The sequence below is a fragment of the Eschrichtius robustus genome, chromosome 19 (genome assembly GCF_028021215.1).
Source record: "Eschrichtius robustus isolate mEscRob2 chromosome 19, mEscRob2.pri, whole genome shotgun sequence".
Taxonomy (NCBI): Eukaryota; Metazoa; Chordata; class Mammalia; order Artiodactyla; family Eschrichtiidae; genus Eschrichtius; species Eschrichtius robustus.
The window spans coordinates 54870006-54890660 of record NC_090842.1 but is presented as its reverse complement, the minus strand read 5'-3'; the positions used below and the strand labels follow the sequence as shown (position 1 = coordinate 54890660).

At 38.4% G+C, this 20655-nt stretch overlaps 1 protein-coding gene across 6 annotated transcripts; it reads right to left on the bottom strand.

The window, feature by feature from the left end:
• Nucleotides 1–5277: 5277 nt before the first annotated feature.
• ZNF527 (zinc finger protein 527) lies at nt 5278–18832 on the bottom strand. Of its 6 annotated transcripts, none has more exons than XM_068528536.1 (7): nt 18702–18731; nt 17109–17233; nt 16910–17031; nt 15816–15890; nt 14346–14472; nt 13618–13713; nt 5278–7477 (listed from the first exon to the last, which is right to left on the bottom strand). In XM_068528536.1, exons 4-7 carry the CDS (start codon nt 15846–15848, stop codon nt 5904–5906), a joined length of 1830 nt encoding a protein of 609 aa, XP_068384637.1. In that variant the 5' UTR covers nt 15849–15890; nt 16910–17031; nt 17109–17233; nt 18702–18731; the 3' UTR covers nt 5278–5903. The 6 variants fall into 6 exon arrangements, with proteins under 6 accessions (XP_068384637.1, XP_068384636.1, XP_068384638.1 ...); XM_068528535.1 differs by lacking the exon at nt 18702–18731 and adding an exon at nt 17794–17853; XM_068528537.1 differs by lacking the exon at nt 17109–17233 and having other exon boundaries at nt 18702–18832.
• Nucleotides 18833–20655: the final 1823 nt, after the last annotated feature.

Genomic DNA, 20655 nt, shown 5'->3' with positions numbered 1-20655 from the left:
TGGCACAAGAAACAAAATTTGAATAAATCTGATACACTGAGATAGTATAGAAACATCCCCTCAAAAGAAGAAAAAGCCTAAAGCCCAGATGGACTTACAAGTACATTTTAACTAAACTTTTGTAAATAGATTTGATGACCTATTTGATAAGAGTTAAACATGGTTAAAAAAATAAAGACCCACTTGATAGAAGGTCCAAATGATGAGGAAGTATAGAGATATAACCTCAACTCACCAGTAGTCAATAACAATAATGCAAACTAAAACATTCAAGGAAGATAAATCTTATCAAGTGTTTACAAGGACACAGAGGTGCTCTTGGGGAGAATGTAAATAGTTGCAGCCATTTTAGAAAGTAATCTGGTTGTACCTCATAACATTGTGCAAAATAAATCCTTTGCACAATATTCTACAGCAAGTAGTCTAATCTAGTTCAGGTCCACAAGGGGACACATACCAGGATGTTCTTTGTGCCAGCCACGAGTTGTATGCAGAAATGAATAAATTAAAAGTAGCAAACATTTACTATGAATTACTATGCAAATGTTAGAAGCACTGAATAGCATAACAGCACTGTGCACAGAAGAACATGATCAATCCAAAATATGGTACTGAGTAGAAAAAAGTGACACTTTTATAGCATAATACCAATAATATAAATTTCAAACACACAACATGACTTATTTGATAGGGGATATATACACATTTAAGGATGCATACCAAACATAGCTGTGTATGTGCCCATGGGGGAGATTAGGAATTGGGAGCGACGGGGTGGGGGGGGGGGGGAAGAACCAAGAAATGAGTGTTAGACTAAACAATTTTGGTAATATACTAGGAATTGAGGTCCAAAAATATAAATGCAAAATTTAAAAACCGAGAGCCATACCCTTCCTGGCCTCTATTTTAATAGAAGGCAGAGTCCTAACAGCCCCATATATCCCAGCAGGGAGCTCTGAAGAGAATCTGGAACTGCAGTTCCCTCTCCAGGATCAGAGAGAAGGGCTAGGAGCACTGCTGTTTGAGACTCCATACACTGGGAAACAGGACACAGGGGCTGAATTTGCAATTCTGTCTCATATAAGCAGCTGGCTCTCAGGCATGCAATTCAACTTCCTACTTAATTTCATCATTAATAATTGCCATGTTAACTTTTTACATATATTACAGTCAAGTAATCCTCACAAAAACGTGGAAGGCTGTAATTATTTTAGTTTTACAGATAACCAAACTGAGTCTGAAAGAAGTATAATCACCTTTTCAGGTTCTCCCAACTCAAAGACCTGACATCCATGTGAAGGTCTAACGCCAACATCTATACATGTGCCAATAATCAAAAGAGTGGATACTTCCACTACTCTTTCTGGAAGAACATGTGAGAAATTCCCCCACTCAAATGCCTTAAGAAAGCTGACCAGGAAAGTGACTCATTCTTCTGTCACTAAAGTAGCCTCAACTCATGGCTTCAAGCAATCTGCTTTTCTCTGTCATACAATTTGTCTCCCTGTCCCGAGCTCTGTGAATAAAGTAGGGTACAGCAAATATTTTAAGAACTAGAATCAATGTGAAATGATGCTCTAAAAAGGAAACATTTTTTCCAGCTGTCTCTAAAAGGGACCCAATCATAAGAGCAGCAATTTTGCCCCCAATTCATGTGCAGTCCTAGCATCCAAATACAGTAACTGCTAAAAGGGTACAGGACTCCATGGAAAATTTACTTCTATCAATACATCACATAAACCTTTGCACTTGCTCAGGAAGAGATGTCTGAAATACTTTTAAAAAGAAAGAAAACCTTCTATTAGGAGGAAGAGAGCAAGTGGAATTTTAACACACCTGAAGAAGCTTAGCCACATTTCCTTTTGACTCATTTACATCAATTGAGGCAATTTTAAATTATCAATTTTCAAATGGTTGTTTTTTAACAATGTTATTGAAACAATGTTCACAAATCCTAAAACAACTTCAAGTTTTATAGAGTAATTAATATATATTTCTTATTAAAATGAGCTCTACTGTGGGCCATCTTTTTCTTCTTGGGCAAGAGGAACGATAGAAAATAGAAAATATAGTATATAAGGAAAATGCAATCTTACTTTAGACTCTTTCTCAGGCCCCCAAATCCATCTAGCAAGACCTTTTGCTGAGAAAAATTATTGGAAAATTTCTATTTCTGATTTCATAACCTCTCTCTGTTCCTGACCAAGGTTCTTGGACTCCTTAATCAATAGAAATTGCTAAGAGGCCAGATGAGAAATTCAGGCAAGGCTTTATTGGGACTCATGCTGCAGCACAAGGGAACGAAAACAAGTAACAGATGCCCTTGCTCGCTCTTGGTGTGTGCATGGGGGTGTGAGCTGATCCCTAAATGGGGTGAGGGTCAGCCTGGAAGGGTGGCTTAGGTGGTCGGCCCACCTCCTTGGTGGTGCTGTGTGCAGGGATTATGTGCAGTACCCTGATTTTGCCCTCGACACCTCAGAAGTGGCAGTTGGGTTTTTGGTCTTTTTGTATCTTGTTGTTCATAATTTGCCCCAACTGCATATGCATGCAGTTATTTTTAGTCCTATATAGTTTTTTTTTGTATTCTGTTGCTCCAAGAGACATTTGTCCAGGTGCATGCACTGTAGCAAAGGGTGCCAGATTCCAGGTCCCAGCTTGTCTCATTTCAAAAGTATATGCTTGTTTTCTCCCTCCCTAAATTCCTTGGAAGGTAGCTAACTTTGGACAGAAAACATTTAGGATGGGTCTGGAATATCCTATTATTGCCAGAAAGTAAAGTTGCTTGCAGAAATGTCAGGGCAGTGCTGAAGGGAGCAAGGAGTTAGCTTAAAGTGGCCCCAATGGCTAAATTCTGATAATTTGAGCATCAAAAAATATATATACATTATAATTAAAATGTGTTAAGACTGTAGAAGGCCATGAGTTCATGAGACTAAAAAGAAAAATGTTAAAATGCAATACACAAATACAGAGGCATAATAAAATGCGAATTTAGTAAGAACAAAGTATAAAACATATATATACACACACATACATATACATATATGCATTTCCTTTCCATTAGGTAGATAAGGCCTATACATGTGTATATGTGTGTATGTGTATATGTAGCATGAATAGACAGATCTCTCATCTCTCCCAGGTCTTCAATCAAAAGTTAACTTCAAAAGAGGCCTACACTGGCCACACAATCTAAAATATCAACCTGGTCACCCAGCTCTTCCTTCATCTTTTTCTCCTTAGAAGTTACTCTCTTACATAGTATATGTTTTACTTATATATATTTTTTATTGTCTATCTTCTTCACTAGAAATTAGCTCTATGAAGGCAAGGATTTTTGTCTATTTAACTCACAACTGTTACCTCCAAAGCCTGGATTAGAACAAAGCCTGGCACAGAGTAGGTGCTCAATACAAAAATTTTAAATAAAACACATCCTATAAACACACAAATACAAACCTTCTACTTAAGCAAGAGTAAATAAAGAAAACTCTTCTATATGACAAGCAAAAACTGCATAAACTGTAACGAGGCAGAAAGATATGTTCAGCACAATAACCAGATTAAAAAAGAAATCCAAAAAGTCATTGTCATTGATCACACTCAACCAAGTGGAGGTTTAACCAGTGTGTTCTAAATGGATTAGTTCATGTCCTAAAGATAATTAACTAAACAGACTCAAACTCTTATCTCTTAGGATAGGAAATCTCTAGCTGGTCCTAATATCTATAAGGTACTAATAAAGCATGAGTTTTTAATGATGCTAAAAGATCAAGTCAATATATCACAATAAGACAATGGATTGTATAGTTGCAGATAAACAAAATTTAGGTACCTCATTGTGAGGAGAAACATCAGATTGTAAAATACAAACACCTGTGCTAAAGGCATGGGTGTAACAGATTTTATCAACATTACAAGTGAAGTTTAACTGTAAAAACAGAATCAGTGGCTTGGGTTTATATCACCTTGGAGGAAGAAATCAGGTGCCATACTTAGATCAAGAATCAATTAGTGAACAACTCAGACTCATCACTGGTCTGAGTTATTATTTTTTTTCCTTTAAGCTTAGTAAGTTTAGAGTAACCCTGAGGAGCTTTCTGATGTAAGTTAAAACTAAACTCTTAGAACATATTAAAATAAGTGTTCCTATACCCCCAGGAAATATGAGAGAATAAAGGAATGATTACATGAATTTAAGCTTACGATTATTAATATATTTTAGATATAATGCAAGTTTGGCAGTGTTTTAAAACCATTATATTTGTTTCTGTTCAAGGTTTGAAGTATTCAATTATACTAGATCTGTAATTTAAGTTGTTCAAAGGGAATTTGTCTTAATATTTAAGAAAAATAATTTTCAGATTGTTTTTAGATATAAGTATAAATTGACTATTAAAGACATTATTATATTCGTAGTCATTGTTTTGCTCCACGCACATATATACACATGTAAATCCTTCACTTTTTCATAATTCATTTGTCCTGATCTGTTTTTATCGATGCTCTCCAGACAATGCCCAAGATTATAACTGGTTCTAACTGTTCAAAGTGGCAACGTCTCCATATTAAATCCACTCAGATAAAAGAGGAATATACTGCCCCACACCCTCCTGTTCCTCATTACTCTGAATAGTAATGATTTATACTCTAAAAATTTTAGGCTCCAACTGCTTTACTTTAACCATTAGTTGAAAATGGCTCATTCTTTTTGTCTGCCAGAAATGTCTAATATGTCCAGTTCCAAAGAAGTTATCCATAAACTTCTTAAACCAAGTTTACAACCCACCCACAAAAGAAGACCTCATTTACAATTCTATCTTATTCTATCACACGATATGTTTAAACCTACACTGAAAGTAGAAAATCAAATAATTCCTTTAAGATGAAGAGCCATTCATTAAACTGATGGATCCATTATTCTCTTAGCTGGCCAGTCTTTCTTTAAAGGTCTATAGTGAGTCACTGCCACAAATGATTTTAATTCCCTATGAGAAAGCCTGGTAATAAGTTTTACTAGTGAATTTTAAAAAATTCTTCCTTATTGTGAAACAGACTAATGAATACTAAATTAGTTTTTATCAACAAATAAAATGTAACAATTCTCTCAGCTTTATGAAGGCTGTGTATTTAACTTTCATATACTTATGAGGTTTATACTCAGGATAAACAATTATGCCATATAAAAGATTAAGGCTTTCTCACATGTGTAGCAAACATGGCGTGTATGAGTCAGGACTCTGATTCCAAGAGGCAAAAACCCAAATCAAATTAACATAAGCAGAAATAAGAAAATTTATTGGATCACAAAAATGAAAAAGTAAAAAATGGTGTAGACTTCAGACATGACTGGATCCAGAAGATCAAACAGCACCCTCAGATTTCTGTCTCTGACCTCAGTTTTCCTTTGTGTTGGATTTATCCTGGGAAGGCTTTCTTCATGTGGTGGCAAAAAGGCTACTGGTGAGTTTTTAACCTTACTAAATCCTTGAAACTTGCAATTCTGGGGTGGGGAAAAAAAAATCTTTTCTTACTACCCATAACAATAACCCCCTAGGACTCTACTGGTCTAGACAGGGACATTTGTAAATCCCTTATCTATCATAAGGTTGAAGAAAATAACTGGCCTGCCTATGAGCAATCTACTGCTCTCCCTGATTAAACAATTTCATCAGAATGATATGCATTGAGGGTGAGGTAAGTCTCAAATGGGGTACAGAACAGATCCAGAAGTAATAGATGTCTACTACTCAGGCTATTTCAAATAAGGGATGCTCATGAACTGAAGGCTTCTCCATAGGTACTACATTCATAGAATTACTAACTGAAGAACTCACTGATATTTATTTAATAAGGACTGAATGGTGACTAAATGTTTTCTTTCTTATACTTGTTATACATAATCAGAGAGTTTCTCTATTATGAATTTTCTGATGTCGTCTAAGAGCTGAAGCACAGCTAAAATTGTTCCCACATTCATTACAGTTACAGGGTTTTTCTCCAGCATGAATTCTCTGGTGTAGCCTAAGGGACAAGATCTGATGGAAAGCCTTCCCACATTCATTACATTCATAAGGTTTCTCTCCAGTATGAATTCTCTGATGTTGATTAAGGTATGAGCCACAACTGAAGGCCTTCCCACATTTGTTACATTCATAGGGTTTCTCTCCTGCATGACTTCTTTTATGATGAATTAGAACTAAAGCATCACTGAAGGCTTTCCCACATTTACTGCATTCAAAAGGTCTCTCTCCAGTATGAATTCTATGATGTCGATTAAGTTGTGAGTCAGTCCTAAAAAACTTCCCACATTTGATGCACTCATAGGGCTTTTCACCGGTGTGAATTCTCTGATGTTGATTAAGGTGTGAGCGATAGCCAAAGGTCTTTCCACATTCATTACATTTAAAGGGTTTCTCTCCTGTGTGAATTCTTTGATGCAGAGTAAGGGCTATGCGTCTGCTGAAGGCTTTTCCACATTGATTACATTCATAGGGTTTCTCTCCAGTGTGAATTCTCTGATGTTGATTAAGGTGTGCACTCTGTCTGAAGGCTTTGTTACATTCCTTACATTCATATGGTTTCTCTCCTGTGTGAATTCTCTGATGTTCCACAAGGAAGGCATAACGGCTAAAGGCCTTCCCACATTCATTGCATGCAAAGGGTTTCTCTCCAGTGTGGATTCTCTGATGTTGAGCAAGGTGTGCACTCTGTCTGAAAGCTTTGTTACATTCCTTACATTCATATGGTTTCTCCCCAGTATGAGCTCTCTGATGCTCACTGAGAAAGAAGTCATGGCTAAAGGCTTTTCCACAGTCATTGCATGCGTATGGTTTCTCTCTACTGTGAATTCTCTGAGGTTGAGTAAAGAACGAGTAACAGCTAAAGGCAGCACCACATTCAACGTATCCATGGGATAATTTTCCAAGATGAGTTGTGTGATGTTGAGTAAGTAATGAGTGGAAACTTAAGAGATCTGAAAAATCATTACTTTCGTAACGTTTCTCCCCAGGAGGAATTTCTGCATCTTTACTAAGGTATGTACTCTGGTTGAATTCTTCACATTCATTACCTATCAAAGATTCCTTCTCAGCATGTAGTCTTTTATGTTCAGTTAGAACTGAATTTGGGGGGAACATTTTATCATAAATATCAAATTTATGTACTTGCTCTACTGTGGGAACTCTCCGTTGTGTTAAAAGTACTGAGTTCAAGAGAACATTTCTCTCAGAATTATTATATTCATTGTCTCTTTTCATGGCAGAGATTTCCTTAAGAGTTGTCACTTGCCTGAAATGCCTCTCCTGATTTCCCTGATGCTGCTCAAATTCACCCTCATATTTCCAGGCTTCTCTGAAACTGGAGGATTCAAGGCCATAACTTGTAAGTCTTTCCATTATCATCCCCTGGGATATTTCCTCTTCATCAATGTACCGTTTTGGAGATAATGCCTTGATTTCATACAAAGAGTCCCCTTCTGAAAAATATCAAGAAAGCAAATGTCTCCTTTTTACCTTTGCAAGGAGAAAGAAAACTGTTATAGAAGAAATTAAAGAATTTACTTGGGGGAAAGAGGGGAGAAAGTCATGGTTCTGACTTTTTTTATCAATTTACATTCCTGTCAGCCACATGAAATATGTCTTCGAACTCATTCACACTGGCTAACATCATTCTAAAAATCTTTGCCCTTACAAGTAAAGAGTACCTCATTATTCTTTTAATTTGCAATTCTCTGATTATAAAATTGAGCATTTGCATATACATTTATGTACCTTTTATATATTTTGTGGTTTCTTCTTTGGTGAATTCCTTATTCACGTACTTTGCATATATTTTAATTACACTGGCATTTCTTTTAAGTAGTTTATAGAAGTCACTATAAATTTAAGACATTAAGGTTTTATGAGCATTTTTCTCCCTCAAATCACATGTCATCTTCATTTATAATTTTATTGTCACATATCTTCATTTATAATGCTTCTGATAAAATTTTTAAAAAATTTGTATGAACTCAAATCTTCCAATTTTTCCATTATAGAGCCTGGCCTTTATGTCATTTTAAGAAAGACTTTCCAAAACCCAATATTATACAAATATTATCCATAACTTTTAAGAAAATCTTTTTGCATCACTAATTTGAAAAACTACCTTTATCTAATACTAAGTTTTCATATATACATGGGTGTATTTTTGTACATTCTTCACTGTTCCACTGATCTATTTCACCGTTCTTGTATAAGACCAATCTCATGGATAACAGGCAAAATTCTTAAATATTAAAAATTGAATCAAGCAGTATATTAAATAAATAATACACATGATGAAGTATGCAATTCAGAAATACAAAAATTGTTCATCAATAGGAAATCCTTTACTATATTATTATGTTATTCTCTATACGTTCCTATATTTTTAACTTCATCAGTAAAAAAAGAAAAAAATATTTCCAGAAATAAAAACTTGACTTTCCATCCTGAGAGAGAACTTATCTACCAGGAAAAAGTGACCCAAAATGGTCAAGACTAAAACATGTCCTGATAAAATGACTTTAAAATGAAAGAAAGAACCATCTAGGAGGTCAGAACAAAATATAAAGGCACTTATACATAAAGGGAAAATATCAAGCTGGCATCAGACTTCTTTGTAACAACATTCAACACCAATACTATATTATAAGCAACTTAAGGAAAGAATGGCCAATTATGAACAAGGTAGAGCTTAGAGGGACATTGTTTGCATGAACTCTTTTTGAGGAAACTGCTAGAGAGCAGATTTCAGCCAATCCAGAGATGTCCAGAGAAATTTCAGCAAAATGACCTAGTGGAAAACACTAAATATATTTAACTACAGAATTAAGACAAAAGGAAAGGTTGGGATAAATGTGACACAAGGGCATGTAAATATAATATGCCTGGACAATGTAAAAAGCATACAAGTAACAAAATTTGGGAAGAGAAGGTGGGGAGTATAACAAGGCTATTTAGTGACTCATCTGTAACAGGTAAAAAAATCAAAGGCTAGTTTTTAAAGCTGACCAATCAAGTAATAGAAGGAATAAATACTGTCTAAAGAAACAGAGCACTATAACCGTGAAGGCACTAGAACAAAAGAAGAATCTTCCTAATTATTATAAAAACTGTAGTATTACACGACCAAAAAAAAGCCTAGGAAAACAGACAAGTTAAAGTCTTTTTTAAAAACTGTAAAAATCAGAAAATATAACACAAAACAATGTACAGAATTAAGCCCAAACATATCAAAAACGTGGTTGGACTTTCACCTATTAAATTGAAATGATATCCAGATTGGTTCACAAAGCAAAACTCAATTCTATACTGCATATAAAGCTCACGTTTAAAACAAGGTGATTTTACAAAGTTGAAAATAAAAAGATGATAAAGGCCCTAAAGAAAGCATAAAAAGGCAAGAAACAGATTCTCCCTAAGGGCCTTCAGAGGGAAGGCAGGCTGCTAACATCTTGATTTTAGCCCTGTAAGACCCATTTTCAACTTCTGACCTGGATCCAGAGCTATATGATAATAAATTTGTGTTGTTTTCAGCCACTAAATTTGTGGTAATTTGTTACAGCAGCCATAAGAAACTAATACAAAAAGCAGACAGGTACAACATTTTGGGGAGAAATTTGGCAATTCCTAAACTACATATGCACTTACTTAGCAATCCTACATCTACGAAACAACCCTGAAAATAAAGCCTCAACAACAGGAACATACATATTTACAAGGTTATTTATTGCAGCATTGTCTGTAATTGTAAACTACTGCAAACATCCTAAAAGTTCACACATTATAGAGTATTGAATAAATTACCATAACATCCACAGAATGGAGTATTCTGCAGCTGTTAGAAAAATGAGGAAGCTCTCCATGAACTCATATGGAGTGATTTCCTGTACAGCTGACCCCCGAACAATGCAGGGGCTATGGGTATAACTTTACAGTCAGCCCTCCGAATCTGCAGTTCAGCATCCATGGATTCAACCTACCTCGGATCATGTAGTAAGTATTTATTGAAAAAATTCACATATAAGTGGACCCTTGCAGTTCAAACCATGTCATTATAGCTAAGTGAAAAGAACAAATGCAAATCTACAGGTATATCTGCTCACTTGTGCAAAAGAAACATAAAAAGGACAAACCTGAAAATACAGACTGGTGATCTACAAGGGGTGGGTAAGAAAGGGGCAGGAAGAAGTAGGGAACAGAAACAAGACAGTAAGGATGAGGAGGGAGCAACATTTTACTGAGGATACATTCTTGTAAAGGTCTGATTCTTAGGAGCATAGTAATGTTTCAGATACAAAAAAAAAAATTGAAATCAATCAGGATGTAATAGGAATCAACAGAAACAAATGAACCTAGAAGAACTAACCTAAGTAACTCTGGAAAATAGTTTTTGACTGAATACTTAAGACTAAAAAAGTACATATGTACCTAAATACAAATAATGTAATCTACTTAGTAAATTTATTTCTCACAGAGGAATAGGTTAGAAATTCTGAAACTACTTTGTGTGTATACTTAAATTGAGCAAATAATTAAATACATTGCTTCTCATTGTCAGAAGAAGAAATTACAAGTAAGTAAAGGAGAAAGGCTATGATAAACCCTGTGGAGGGTAGGACTAAAATCAAGGTATCAATATAAACGAATAATTTAATATATTAAAAAAAAAATAGAGGCAGAAATAAATATAGAAGTGTGTGTCTGTCTAGAAGTGTGTGTTGGTATACATACATATATTTTCCAGCTCAATCTGCTGTGAGGGCCTAGAAGAGATCACTTCCAGTAGCAATAAGTACACCTAGTACCCAGACCTTGGTTTCTAAACATCATTTCCCAATAAAAGGAACCAGGGCTCCTTGGAGAAGTGGTTGATTCAAGGCTGGGGAAAGGAAAACAAGATGAACCTGGAATACCTGGAACCACGAAGTGGGGCATGTTAAAAGGTCATAGGAACCAACTTGAAGAAGATCCCAATGGTCAAAGCTGGAACACTTTGAGCAACAAAATAATGATACAGTAGTTTTAACTCACAGGAAAAAAAAAAAACATCATTCCATAAATATGAAGAAATATTTTAATATATAATCAAATGGGAGAGATGAAACAGCTCTTCCAGACAGAATAATCCTAGTTAATATGTGTAAAGAAAAGAAGGAAATAAAAATGTCAACATTAGGTCAATACCACAACAGTGGTAATTGTTGCAAACAAGATCCAACAGGGCCGTGGATGCTAAAATTAGTGGGCAAAAGTTTCAGAAGAAACTGCATAGTATCAAGTATCTTCCCCAAATATTTATTAATTATAAATAGAAAAATAGTAACTTTACAATGGAGAAACCAGGCAGATACCACCTTCACCAAGTGATGAAAATTAACATCATTGATAATAAGATATATCAATATTATCAATCCTTTGGTATGATGCACTCACTGAGAAGGATACAACATTATTTCTGTGGCACTCTTTTCAAAAATGCACTACCTCAATCTAATCATGAGAAAACGTTAGATAAACCCAAACAGAATGCAAGCAAATGTAATGAGCCATTTGTCTAGAGTGAAGTATATCTGAAGACTCTGGAGAGATTTCTCCAAGAAGATAAAATCAATAGATAACCTAATGTGTCTGAGTGTCTTAAGAGATTTAAACAATTGATCGGGAGTTAAGAATTGAGTTAGGAATATGTATATAGAAAACTAAGGAAAAAAATAGACAAAACCCCAGATAATTATTAATGCCAAGAAAAATAAAAAGTACAGAAAAAGTAATCTTGGTATATGCACAGCACAGCTACGACTAGCACTTAATAGCCATAATAATGTAAACACTGAACAGTGATTCAATAAAAATTAAGATATTGGTATGGGACCTAATCAAACTTACAAGCTTTTGCACAGCAAAGGAAACCATAAAGAAACCCAAAAAGGCAACCTATGGAATGGGAGAAAATGTTTGCAAATGATGCGACAAGGGCTTAATCTCCAAAATATACAAACAGCTCATGCAACTCAACAACAAAAAAACAAACAACTCAATCGAAAAATGGGCAGAAAACCTTAATAGACATTTCTCCAAAGAAGACATACAGATGGCAAGCAGGCCCATGAAAAGATGCTCAACATCACTAATTATTAGAGAAATGCAAATCAAAACTACAATGAGGTACCACCTCACAACGGTCATAATGGCCATCATTAAAAAGTCTACAAATAACAAATGCTGGAGAAGGTGTGGAGAAAAGGGAACCCTCCTACACTGTTGGTGGGAATGTAAGTTGGTGCAGCCACTATGGAAAACAGTATGGAGGTTCCTCAGAAAACTAAAAATAGAATTACCATATGATCCAGCAATCCCATTCCTGGGCATATACCTGGACAAAACTATAATTCAAAAAGATACATGCACCCATATGTTCATAGCAGCACTATTCACAATAGCCAAGGCATGGAAACAACCTAAATGTCCATCTACAGATGAAAGGATAAAGAAGATGTGGTAGACACACACACACACACACACACACACACACACACAATGGAATACTACACAACCATAAAAGAGAACGAAATAATGCTATTTGCAGCAACATGGATGCAACTAAGAGATTACCATAATAAGTCATAAAGAGAAAGACAAATACCATATGATATCACTTAAATGTGGAATCTAAAATAAGGCACAAATGAACCTATCTACAAAACAGAAACAGACTCATAGACATAGAGAATAGACTTGTGGTTGCCAAGAGGGAGGGGGTGGGGGAGGGAAGAACTGGGAGTGTGGGATTAGCAGATGTAAACTATTATAAAGAATGGATAAACAACAAGGTCCTACTTATAGCACAGGGAATTATATTCAATATCCTGTGATAAACCATAATGGAAAAGAATATAAAAAAAAAGAATGTCCATATGTGTATATCTGAGTCACTTTGCTGTACAGCAGAGATTGGCACAACGTGGTAAATCAACTACACCCCAATTAAAAAAATAAATAAAACTTTAAAAATTATGATATCGGTGAGATAGGAAGACAGAAATTGTGTGTGTGCGTGTGCATGCTCACACACATGTTGGATTCAGGATAAGAAAGTACTAAATTCTTATTTTCTTAGTGAAGATATTGGATAAGGACTAAATCTGAAAAAAACAATCAAGAAATAGCAACATAAACATATTTATTAGAGACATGAAGGAAACACCAAAAGAAGCTGCAAAAGTAAAGAAAGTGGATCCCTCTAGGGACAGGGAAACTGGGAAGCAGGGCAAGAGACCTCCTTTTTTAAAGGAATAAGCCTTATAAAAGACTTGTCTCTTCAACCAATGTGCATGCATAACTTTGATAAAAATAAAAACTCTAAAAAGAAATCTAGAAATGTATATAACTCTGTCCATAAAGGGGAAAGAAGAACTTAAAAGGAACAAGATTCAGGGTATAGGTAGAAATATTATTGAGAATATAACTTGATAGAAATAGAGAGGAAATGACCTCCTGAAGCCCAGGACAGCTTCCTCAAATGCAGGGCAGTCTTCTTATGACCACTTGGGCTGTCACCTTACAACAGCCCTCCCTGTTCCCCGTCACTCACCTGCATATTGACCATCTGACATCTCTCTCTCCACCATGCAAGGATCCTTCCCTTGCTCCAATAAGGAGATCATGTTGGGCTTAGAAATGGAAAGTCCTGTTTACAGGAGAAGAAAAATGAGAGCCAGCAAGACAGACAGATAGATAAACAAATCAACTTGCTATTGCTGTTCCAGACCCAGACTCAATCTCTTGGTCATCAGGCAAGAAAGGACATTAGAGGAAGGGCCAGAGAATGGAAAGATGCTTGAATGGAGAATGAGAAAGACAAAGCTTCTTTCATAGCAGCAGTGCTCAAAGTACTAGAGCAGAAGAACCATCACCTAGGAACTTATTAGAAACGCAAATTCTCAGGCTGCCCCAACCCAAACCTACTGAATCAGAAGCCACAGTGGTTCTCAAAATTTAATGGGCATCAGAACCACTTGGAGGGCTCATTAAAACCCAGACTATTAGGCCTATTCCCAGATTCTGTAGGTCTATAGTGGGACCCCATAATTTGCAATTAAAAAAATTCCCACGCCATACTAATGCTGCTATCCCAAACCATCATTCTAGAGCAAAGGGAACTATACTCATTTATAACTCTATGAAACTACTTTGAATAATTTCCTGGGAACACGAGGTAGAAATCCAGCTGAGCATTTAAGATGCCCTAGATATTCCCAATGGAGGAAGCAAAAACACCTCATAGGGAAGATTTGAATTATGGGGGATACATATCCTTACCAAGCCATACCAAGTTCCTGTAGTTCTCCAACATGACATCTCTGTACAAATCCTTCTGAGATGAGTCCAGCCATTCCCACTCCTCTTGGGAAAAATTTAGAGCCACGTCCCTGAAGGTCACCAAACCCTGAAATTTTTTTTAAAATGTTGTTTGCCAAGTACTCCCATATGGTCCTAGCATCTTCCTCAGTCTCTCTCAGAAGAATTTAACTCAGTTGATCATCTCCTTGAAATGCTTTCTACTATTGACTCCCGGGACCCACACTCTCCTGGTTTTCCTTCTACATCAGTCCTTCTTAGTCTCTTTTGCTGGTTCCTCCTCTTCTTGTCAGCCTCTTATATTGAATGCCTTAATCTCAGTCCTTGGACCTCTTTCCTATCTACATTCGCCACAACCCTACCCTCAAGATAATCTCATCCTGTCCCATGGCTTTAAATACACTAATGACTCTCAAATTCACATCTCCAGTCTTGAACTCTAGATATATAATCAATACTTTACTTGGATATCCAACAGGTCTCTCAAATTTAATATATCTAGAACTCAATTCTTGATTCTTATCTCATCCCACCCTGTCTTCCTATCTCAGTAAATGGCATGACCATTTACACAATTGCCCAGGTCAAAAATCTTTGTAGTCATTCATGATTTCTTTCTTCCTCTCATACTCCACAACCAATCCCTGATCAAATCCCATATTTTCTATCTCCAATATACACCCAGAATCTCACCAGCTCCAATGCCACCACCATGGTCCAGGCAGCTATCACCTCCCACCTGGATTACTGCAGCAGTCTCCTGACTGGCCTCCCTGCTTCCACTCTTACTTCTCTGCTATTTATTTTCCTTTTAAAACATAAATCAAATCACATCACAAACACCCCAATGGTTCTCCTTCACCTTTAGAACAAAAATCAAAGTTCTGGTCATGACTTTTAAGGGCCTGCATAATTTGGTCCCCAGCTACTGGTCTGATCTCACAGTGCACATTTCCCTCTGAGGATACTGGCTTATTGCTATCCCTGGAACATATCAAACATGTTCCCACCACAGTAACTTTGTACTTACTATTCCTTCTACATTTTTAAAGCTCTTCCCCAGATCTCCACAAAACTTACTCCCTACTTTCACTCAGGTTTTCCTTTGCTCAACTGTCACTTTCTCAGAAAAGCCGTCCTTGACCTCCCTATTTGATAATCACACTCCATCCTTTATTTCACTTGCATTCATCTCCAACACAACAAATCGTGATCCATCTAAAGAGGAAAAATTCTGTTCCATCATACATTTAAGCACAACACTGAGTAAAAAAAGCAACTAAATGTTTTGTAGAAGGATTATATGAACAAATAGTGGAGAGAGAGAAGTGAAGAGAGTGCTCACTGGGCTACTTGTGACTCTCTCTGAGGTCCCAAAGTCCTAAAAAATGATGTGGAATTTCTGGAAACAAAGTGAAAACATCAACTTACCTGGGACATGGCTTTACACAGTCCAACAGCCATTCTTCCTTCCTTCTTCAGTTTTCTCTTTTGGAGAACAAAGTCCTGAGAAGGGAGAGTTAAACAAGAAAAAAAAATGGCAGAGCAGCCCTATGTTGCTGATCTGAGACTCACAGAGTTTTTTGCCCCTTTATGGTCCCTAGTTTCTTTACATGGACCAGCCCTACCCCGTTCCAAGATCTGAGAAAAAAGGCCAAAGTTGAACTTAACCCCTGAAGTCCTGACTAATATTAAGGACACACAGCCTGAACTCAACAAAATCTAAAGTCCATCCTATCGCCAATAAGACAATTTATGATCTAGCCCTGGCTGCCCCTTAGACCTCATTTCCCACTCTTCTCCCCCTTATTCGCCCCACTCCAGGCATACAGATTTCCTTATAGTTCCTCAAACACTGTCCACATTCCTTTTTCAAGGCTGTGGCCTTGGGTTTTCCTTCTGCCTGGACACGGCACATTCCCTCTCTTCATTCTTATCTGTGCTCAATTGTTACAACATTGGAGGGACCTCCCTATTCTACCTAAAGAGAATCTCCGTCCCAGTTATTATTTTTCCTTATCTTGATTTATTTTGCTTCTTAGCATTTAACATCATTGGACATGTTACTTTTTTTTTTTCTGTTAACTGTTGTCTTCCCAAACAATAGTATAAGATTTAAGACAGCCAGGATTTGTTGGGTTCACTGGTATATCTCTAGCGCTAGAATAATGCCAGAACCACTGTAAGTGCTAAAAACATATTTGATAAACAAATAAATAAATCTTACTGTGGCTCCTGTAATATAAATAGCAATGTTACACATGTTGTGTATGTCATTATCTTATTTAATCTTCACAAAACTGCAAAGGTAGGTATTATTATCCCCATTTTACCACCAAGTGAAATTGAGGTTCAAAAAGCTTAAACAGCTAACTCAAAGTCATAAGAGTCAAACTGCAGTGTGGCTCAAAGACTGGTCCTCTTTCAAGAGACCACAATGTTTGTATGGGAAATATTCAACATAACCTGAGAAATCAATGCTATATGTTTTTTAGAGAAGCATATTCAGAGGCAGCAGGTGTTACCTTTATTACTCCACAGAAATTCAGCCTGAGGCAAACACTGACAAATTTCAATACCAAACCAACAAGAAACTGCACAGCCTGAAACAAGTTCCTTGTCTTCTCAGAGCCAACATTTCTTCACTCTGAAAACAAAGACAGTTGTGTTTGACTTAGAATTTAAGATATACAACCCCCTAATTCTGGGCTACTCTGCACTAACCAACTCAATCTGTAAGAAAATTATTTCCTTAGTGCAATGCAGCTTGAATTTGTCCATAAAAGCCTTTGCAACCCAAGAGGAGAATCAGTGAAGTCTTCTCAGCACCTGGGAGCTCTAAGTAGCACCTGCAGAAAAGAAATAGCTTTTAAATTGCTGTTTCAAATCGCTGTGTATCATCTGAATAATATTTTTCAAGTTTGAGATGAACCATCAGTCTCTGAAAGGTGTTGGGAAAGACTTTCGCTTTATATAGACCCCCAGACACACACTGACTCTCCACTCCTTTCCTCATTGGCTACGTGACCTTGGGCAAATCAACCCAACTGTCAGAACCTTTCCTCACTGTCAAGATTGCTTGAGCCAACTCCTGGCATAGAGGAGTGCCACCCTTATTGCCACTTAGATTTTACACACACAGTTGAAAAGGAAATGAGAGCATTTTTCTTTGTTACGTAAAGTCAGAACCAAACAGTTAGTTCACTTGGTATGTGAGAAAAAGAGCCATGGATCAGCCTCTCTCAGCACCAAACATGGAAGAGTTTTGACAAGGACAAACCTAAAATCTCAAACTCCATGGCCTAAGGAGAGGAAGACTGGGTTTTCAGGTTGGGCTTTCCTCCCCCAAAGGCAGCCAATATGAGGATGGTTTCACTACAGTGCCTTTAGATTGGGTTCTGTTACTCACAATGGGACCAAACGAAGAGACCCAGGTTAAGTTCCATGTCCAGAAGGGTCCCAGTCCAAGACCACAGACAATCCTCTCCAACACCCTCAGAACTCAGGGCCCCCATTTTTCACCCTCACAGCGTGGGAAAGATCAAGAGAGTTTAGCAATTAACAGCAAGGATTCTGGAGCCAAATAGCCTGGGCTTAAGTCCTGATTCTGTCACTTAGTAACTGTGTGAATGTGGGTGAGTAATTTTAATCTTTCTGTGTCTCACAATCACACACTAGGTCTGACATACACATACAAATTCTCACCCAATCACACACATATATGTGGTCACATAATTGCGACTGTAATGTCACATACATACACAGTGGTATTAACACAAAGATAGAGATGATGATACACAGTTACTCCAACAGAGAGACAGTCACACACAATCTCATGCATAGTGACATACCACACAAAGTCACACATCCTGCCACAATTACTCACACAAAATTATACCTGCAGAGATAGATGGTCATGGGCACGTAATCACACCTTCTGTCACACACATTCAAACTCAGTTACATCCACAGGGACAAGGGGTCAAACACAGTCACACACACACCCACACAGCGACACACACACACACAATGTCACACCCGCAATCTCTCACAAACCCATATACAATAACACAGTTACACCTGCGGAGACAGTCACGCACAAACACACACAGACTCGGAGTTTTATACCGGAGGCAGACGGTCACAGTCGCGCACAATCACATACACGGTAACACAGAAGATCACACCCTGTCACACCCGCAGCCTGTCACACAGTCTCCTCGGCGGCGCCCTCCTGGTCTCCATCCCGCTCCCTGCCGGTCCACCCCAAGCCCGGCCCTGCCCTCTGGCTCTCGCGCGTAGCCAGGCCCTACTCACCTCCCGGCGCCGCTGGCTCTGGAAACACGCCCAACGACCCGAGACCAGTGACGTCGCCTCCCAGAATCCCCTGCGGGGCGGAGCAGGCCGGGAATGAGGCGCGCGGGACCCCGAGCTCGGCTGGGTAAACTCCAGCTGCAGGAACCTGGACTAGCGACTCAGCTTTTCCTTCCGACCCCGCGGACCACGAGCCCCAGAACGCTTTGCGCCTCGGCCTCTTTGCGGAAAGAACAACATTTCCCAGAGGGCCCCGAGGCACGCCTAGACATCGCGCCTGCGCTACAGGTGACCGCAGCTGCAGGTGCGGGTACCCGGAGCGCTGTGTGCGACTCTGGGCGATCTTGGGCGCTCAAATGACTCTGGGCTACTGTGTGTGAGGGAATGGTGAAGCTGCGCACGTCCGTGACTGTTATTGAATGCTCAGGTGGGGCGGTTTGTGTGTGTGACTGTCGCTGCACACTTTTGTACTTGCTCACCACGGGGCGACGGGTTCTGTCGGTGTAATGAGCTTCTGTATTTTCAGTCACGCCCCGTGAGTGTGGGTCGTTGTGTGACAGATTGTGGGTCTGTCACTCCAAGAATGGGAGAGTGATTGTGGGTGTGTGAGGAACTGTGGCTGACTTTGGGCATGACGTTTCTGTAACTGTGTTCTTATCCCAGAGATCGCAGGAGTTTACCCATAATGGGCGGTGTTTCTGGGCTTGTCTTTAGGGTTGAGTACGTGGGAGAAGAGTGTTTGTGTGTCTGTGTGTGAGCCTGTCTCCAGGTCTAACTGTTCTCCCACCCCCACCCAACCCTTCACCTCCGGCCATGGGCGGGGTCAGTGTTATCCTCACTTTTATTATCCCTTCTCTGATTGCCCCATATGTGATGCCAGGCACAGAGGGTAATTATATTCCAGTTGTAGGAAGATGCTCATTTGCACCAAAGCCATTTATAATGTTGTAGCCAACAGCTCTGGGGTTTATTGCTGTTTCTCCTTTTCACTTTACAACTTTAATTAGGGCCCAGCTTTAAGAAAAACTGTCCACAGTCAGGAGGACAAGAATGTGAACCCCTGAGTGATGTTAAAGAAAACCAGAGCTGAACAGTAGTTGAGGGGGTTGTTTTTTGTTTTTTGTTTTTTAAATTCAGGAACTATTGCAATAGGGGGAAAGAGACTTCAGTATAGAACTGGGCTCAATTCCAAATATAGCAAGAACAAGTGGGGATTTATAGGCAAGGAGCAAGTTGGGGTTGGGGGGTGGTCAGTTCATGGAAAATTACAAAGAGGAGACATAAAGGGTAGGGGGGAATTCTCACTATACTGACCAACAGGATTCTTGCTGAGGGCTGGCCAGAGTGATCAGATACCACCTGGGTGGATGAGGAATTTAATTAGATATTGAGAGTGATCAGATATCAAGAACTCAAGCTAAACTGACATGACAGAATTCTTGCTAAAAGTGGGTGTTGCAAAGACAAACACTGAAGCCCAAAGGTTGAAGCCTAGTTAAGAAGAGGGTTCAGAGGAGTCTGACTAAAAGTTTGGTCAAGGAGAGAGTCTTTTGTCAGTGAAGGTTCCAAACAAATCAACATTCTTCCCCAGACCTTGGAAGATCGGGAAGGTGCACCCAAGTCAAGATCTCGGTAAGCAGGGGTGTGTGGAAGCAAAGGGAGGTTCTTGAAATAAGAACACATCCTTGGAGATTCCCTCTAATCCCCTCCCCAGAAAGAGCCCTCTAATAGCTAAAGCCCCAGAGTCTTGGACAAAGGGAGTCTGGCTACTAGGACTAAAGTGATTTGCAGTTTACTCTGTGAAACTGTTGTTACATTGCATTGTTACATTCAGAAGAAAGCAAGCAATTATTTTTTAAGGCTCTACAAACATTTAATAGTTGGGTTGCTTTAATGGGAAATTTACCAGTTAGGAATTCTTTGGATGATAGGACTTCCCTGGCGGTCCAGTGGTAAA

What these genes read in the sequence shown, in the direction of transcription:
- ZNF527 (XM_068528537.1), bottom strand. Translation starts at nt 15,848, where the DNA reads ATGGCTGTTGGACTGTGTAAAGCCATGTCCCAG. An exon ending in TGTGTAAAGCCATGTCCCAG is followed by an intron (nt 14,473 to 15,815) that starts GTAAGTTGATGT and finishes AAAAAATTTCAG; the next exon opens with GGTTTGGTGACCTTCAGGGA. An exon ending in CAGGAACTTGGTATGGCTTG is followed by an intron (nt 13,714 to 14,345) that starts GTAAGGATATGT and finishes TCCTGTAAACAG; the next exon opens with GACTTTCCATTTCTAAGCCC.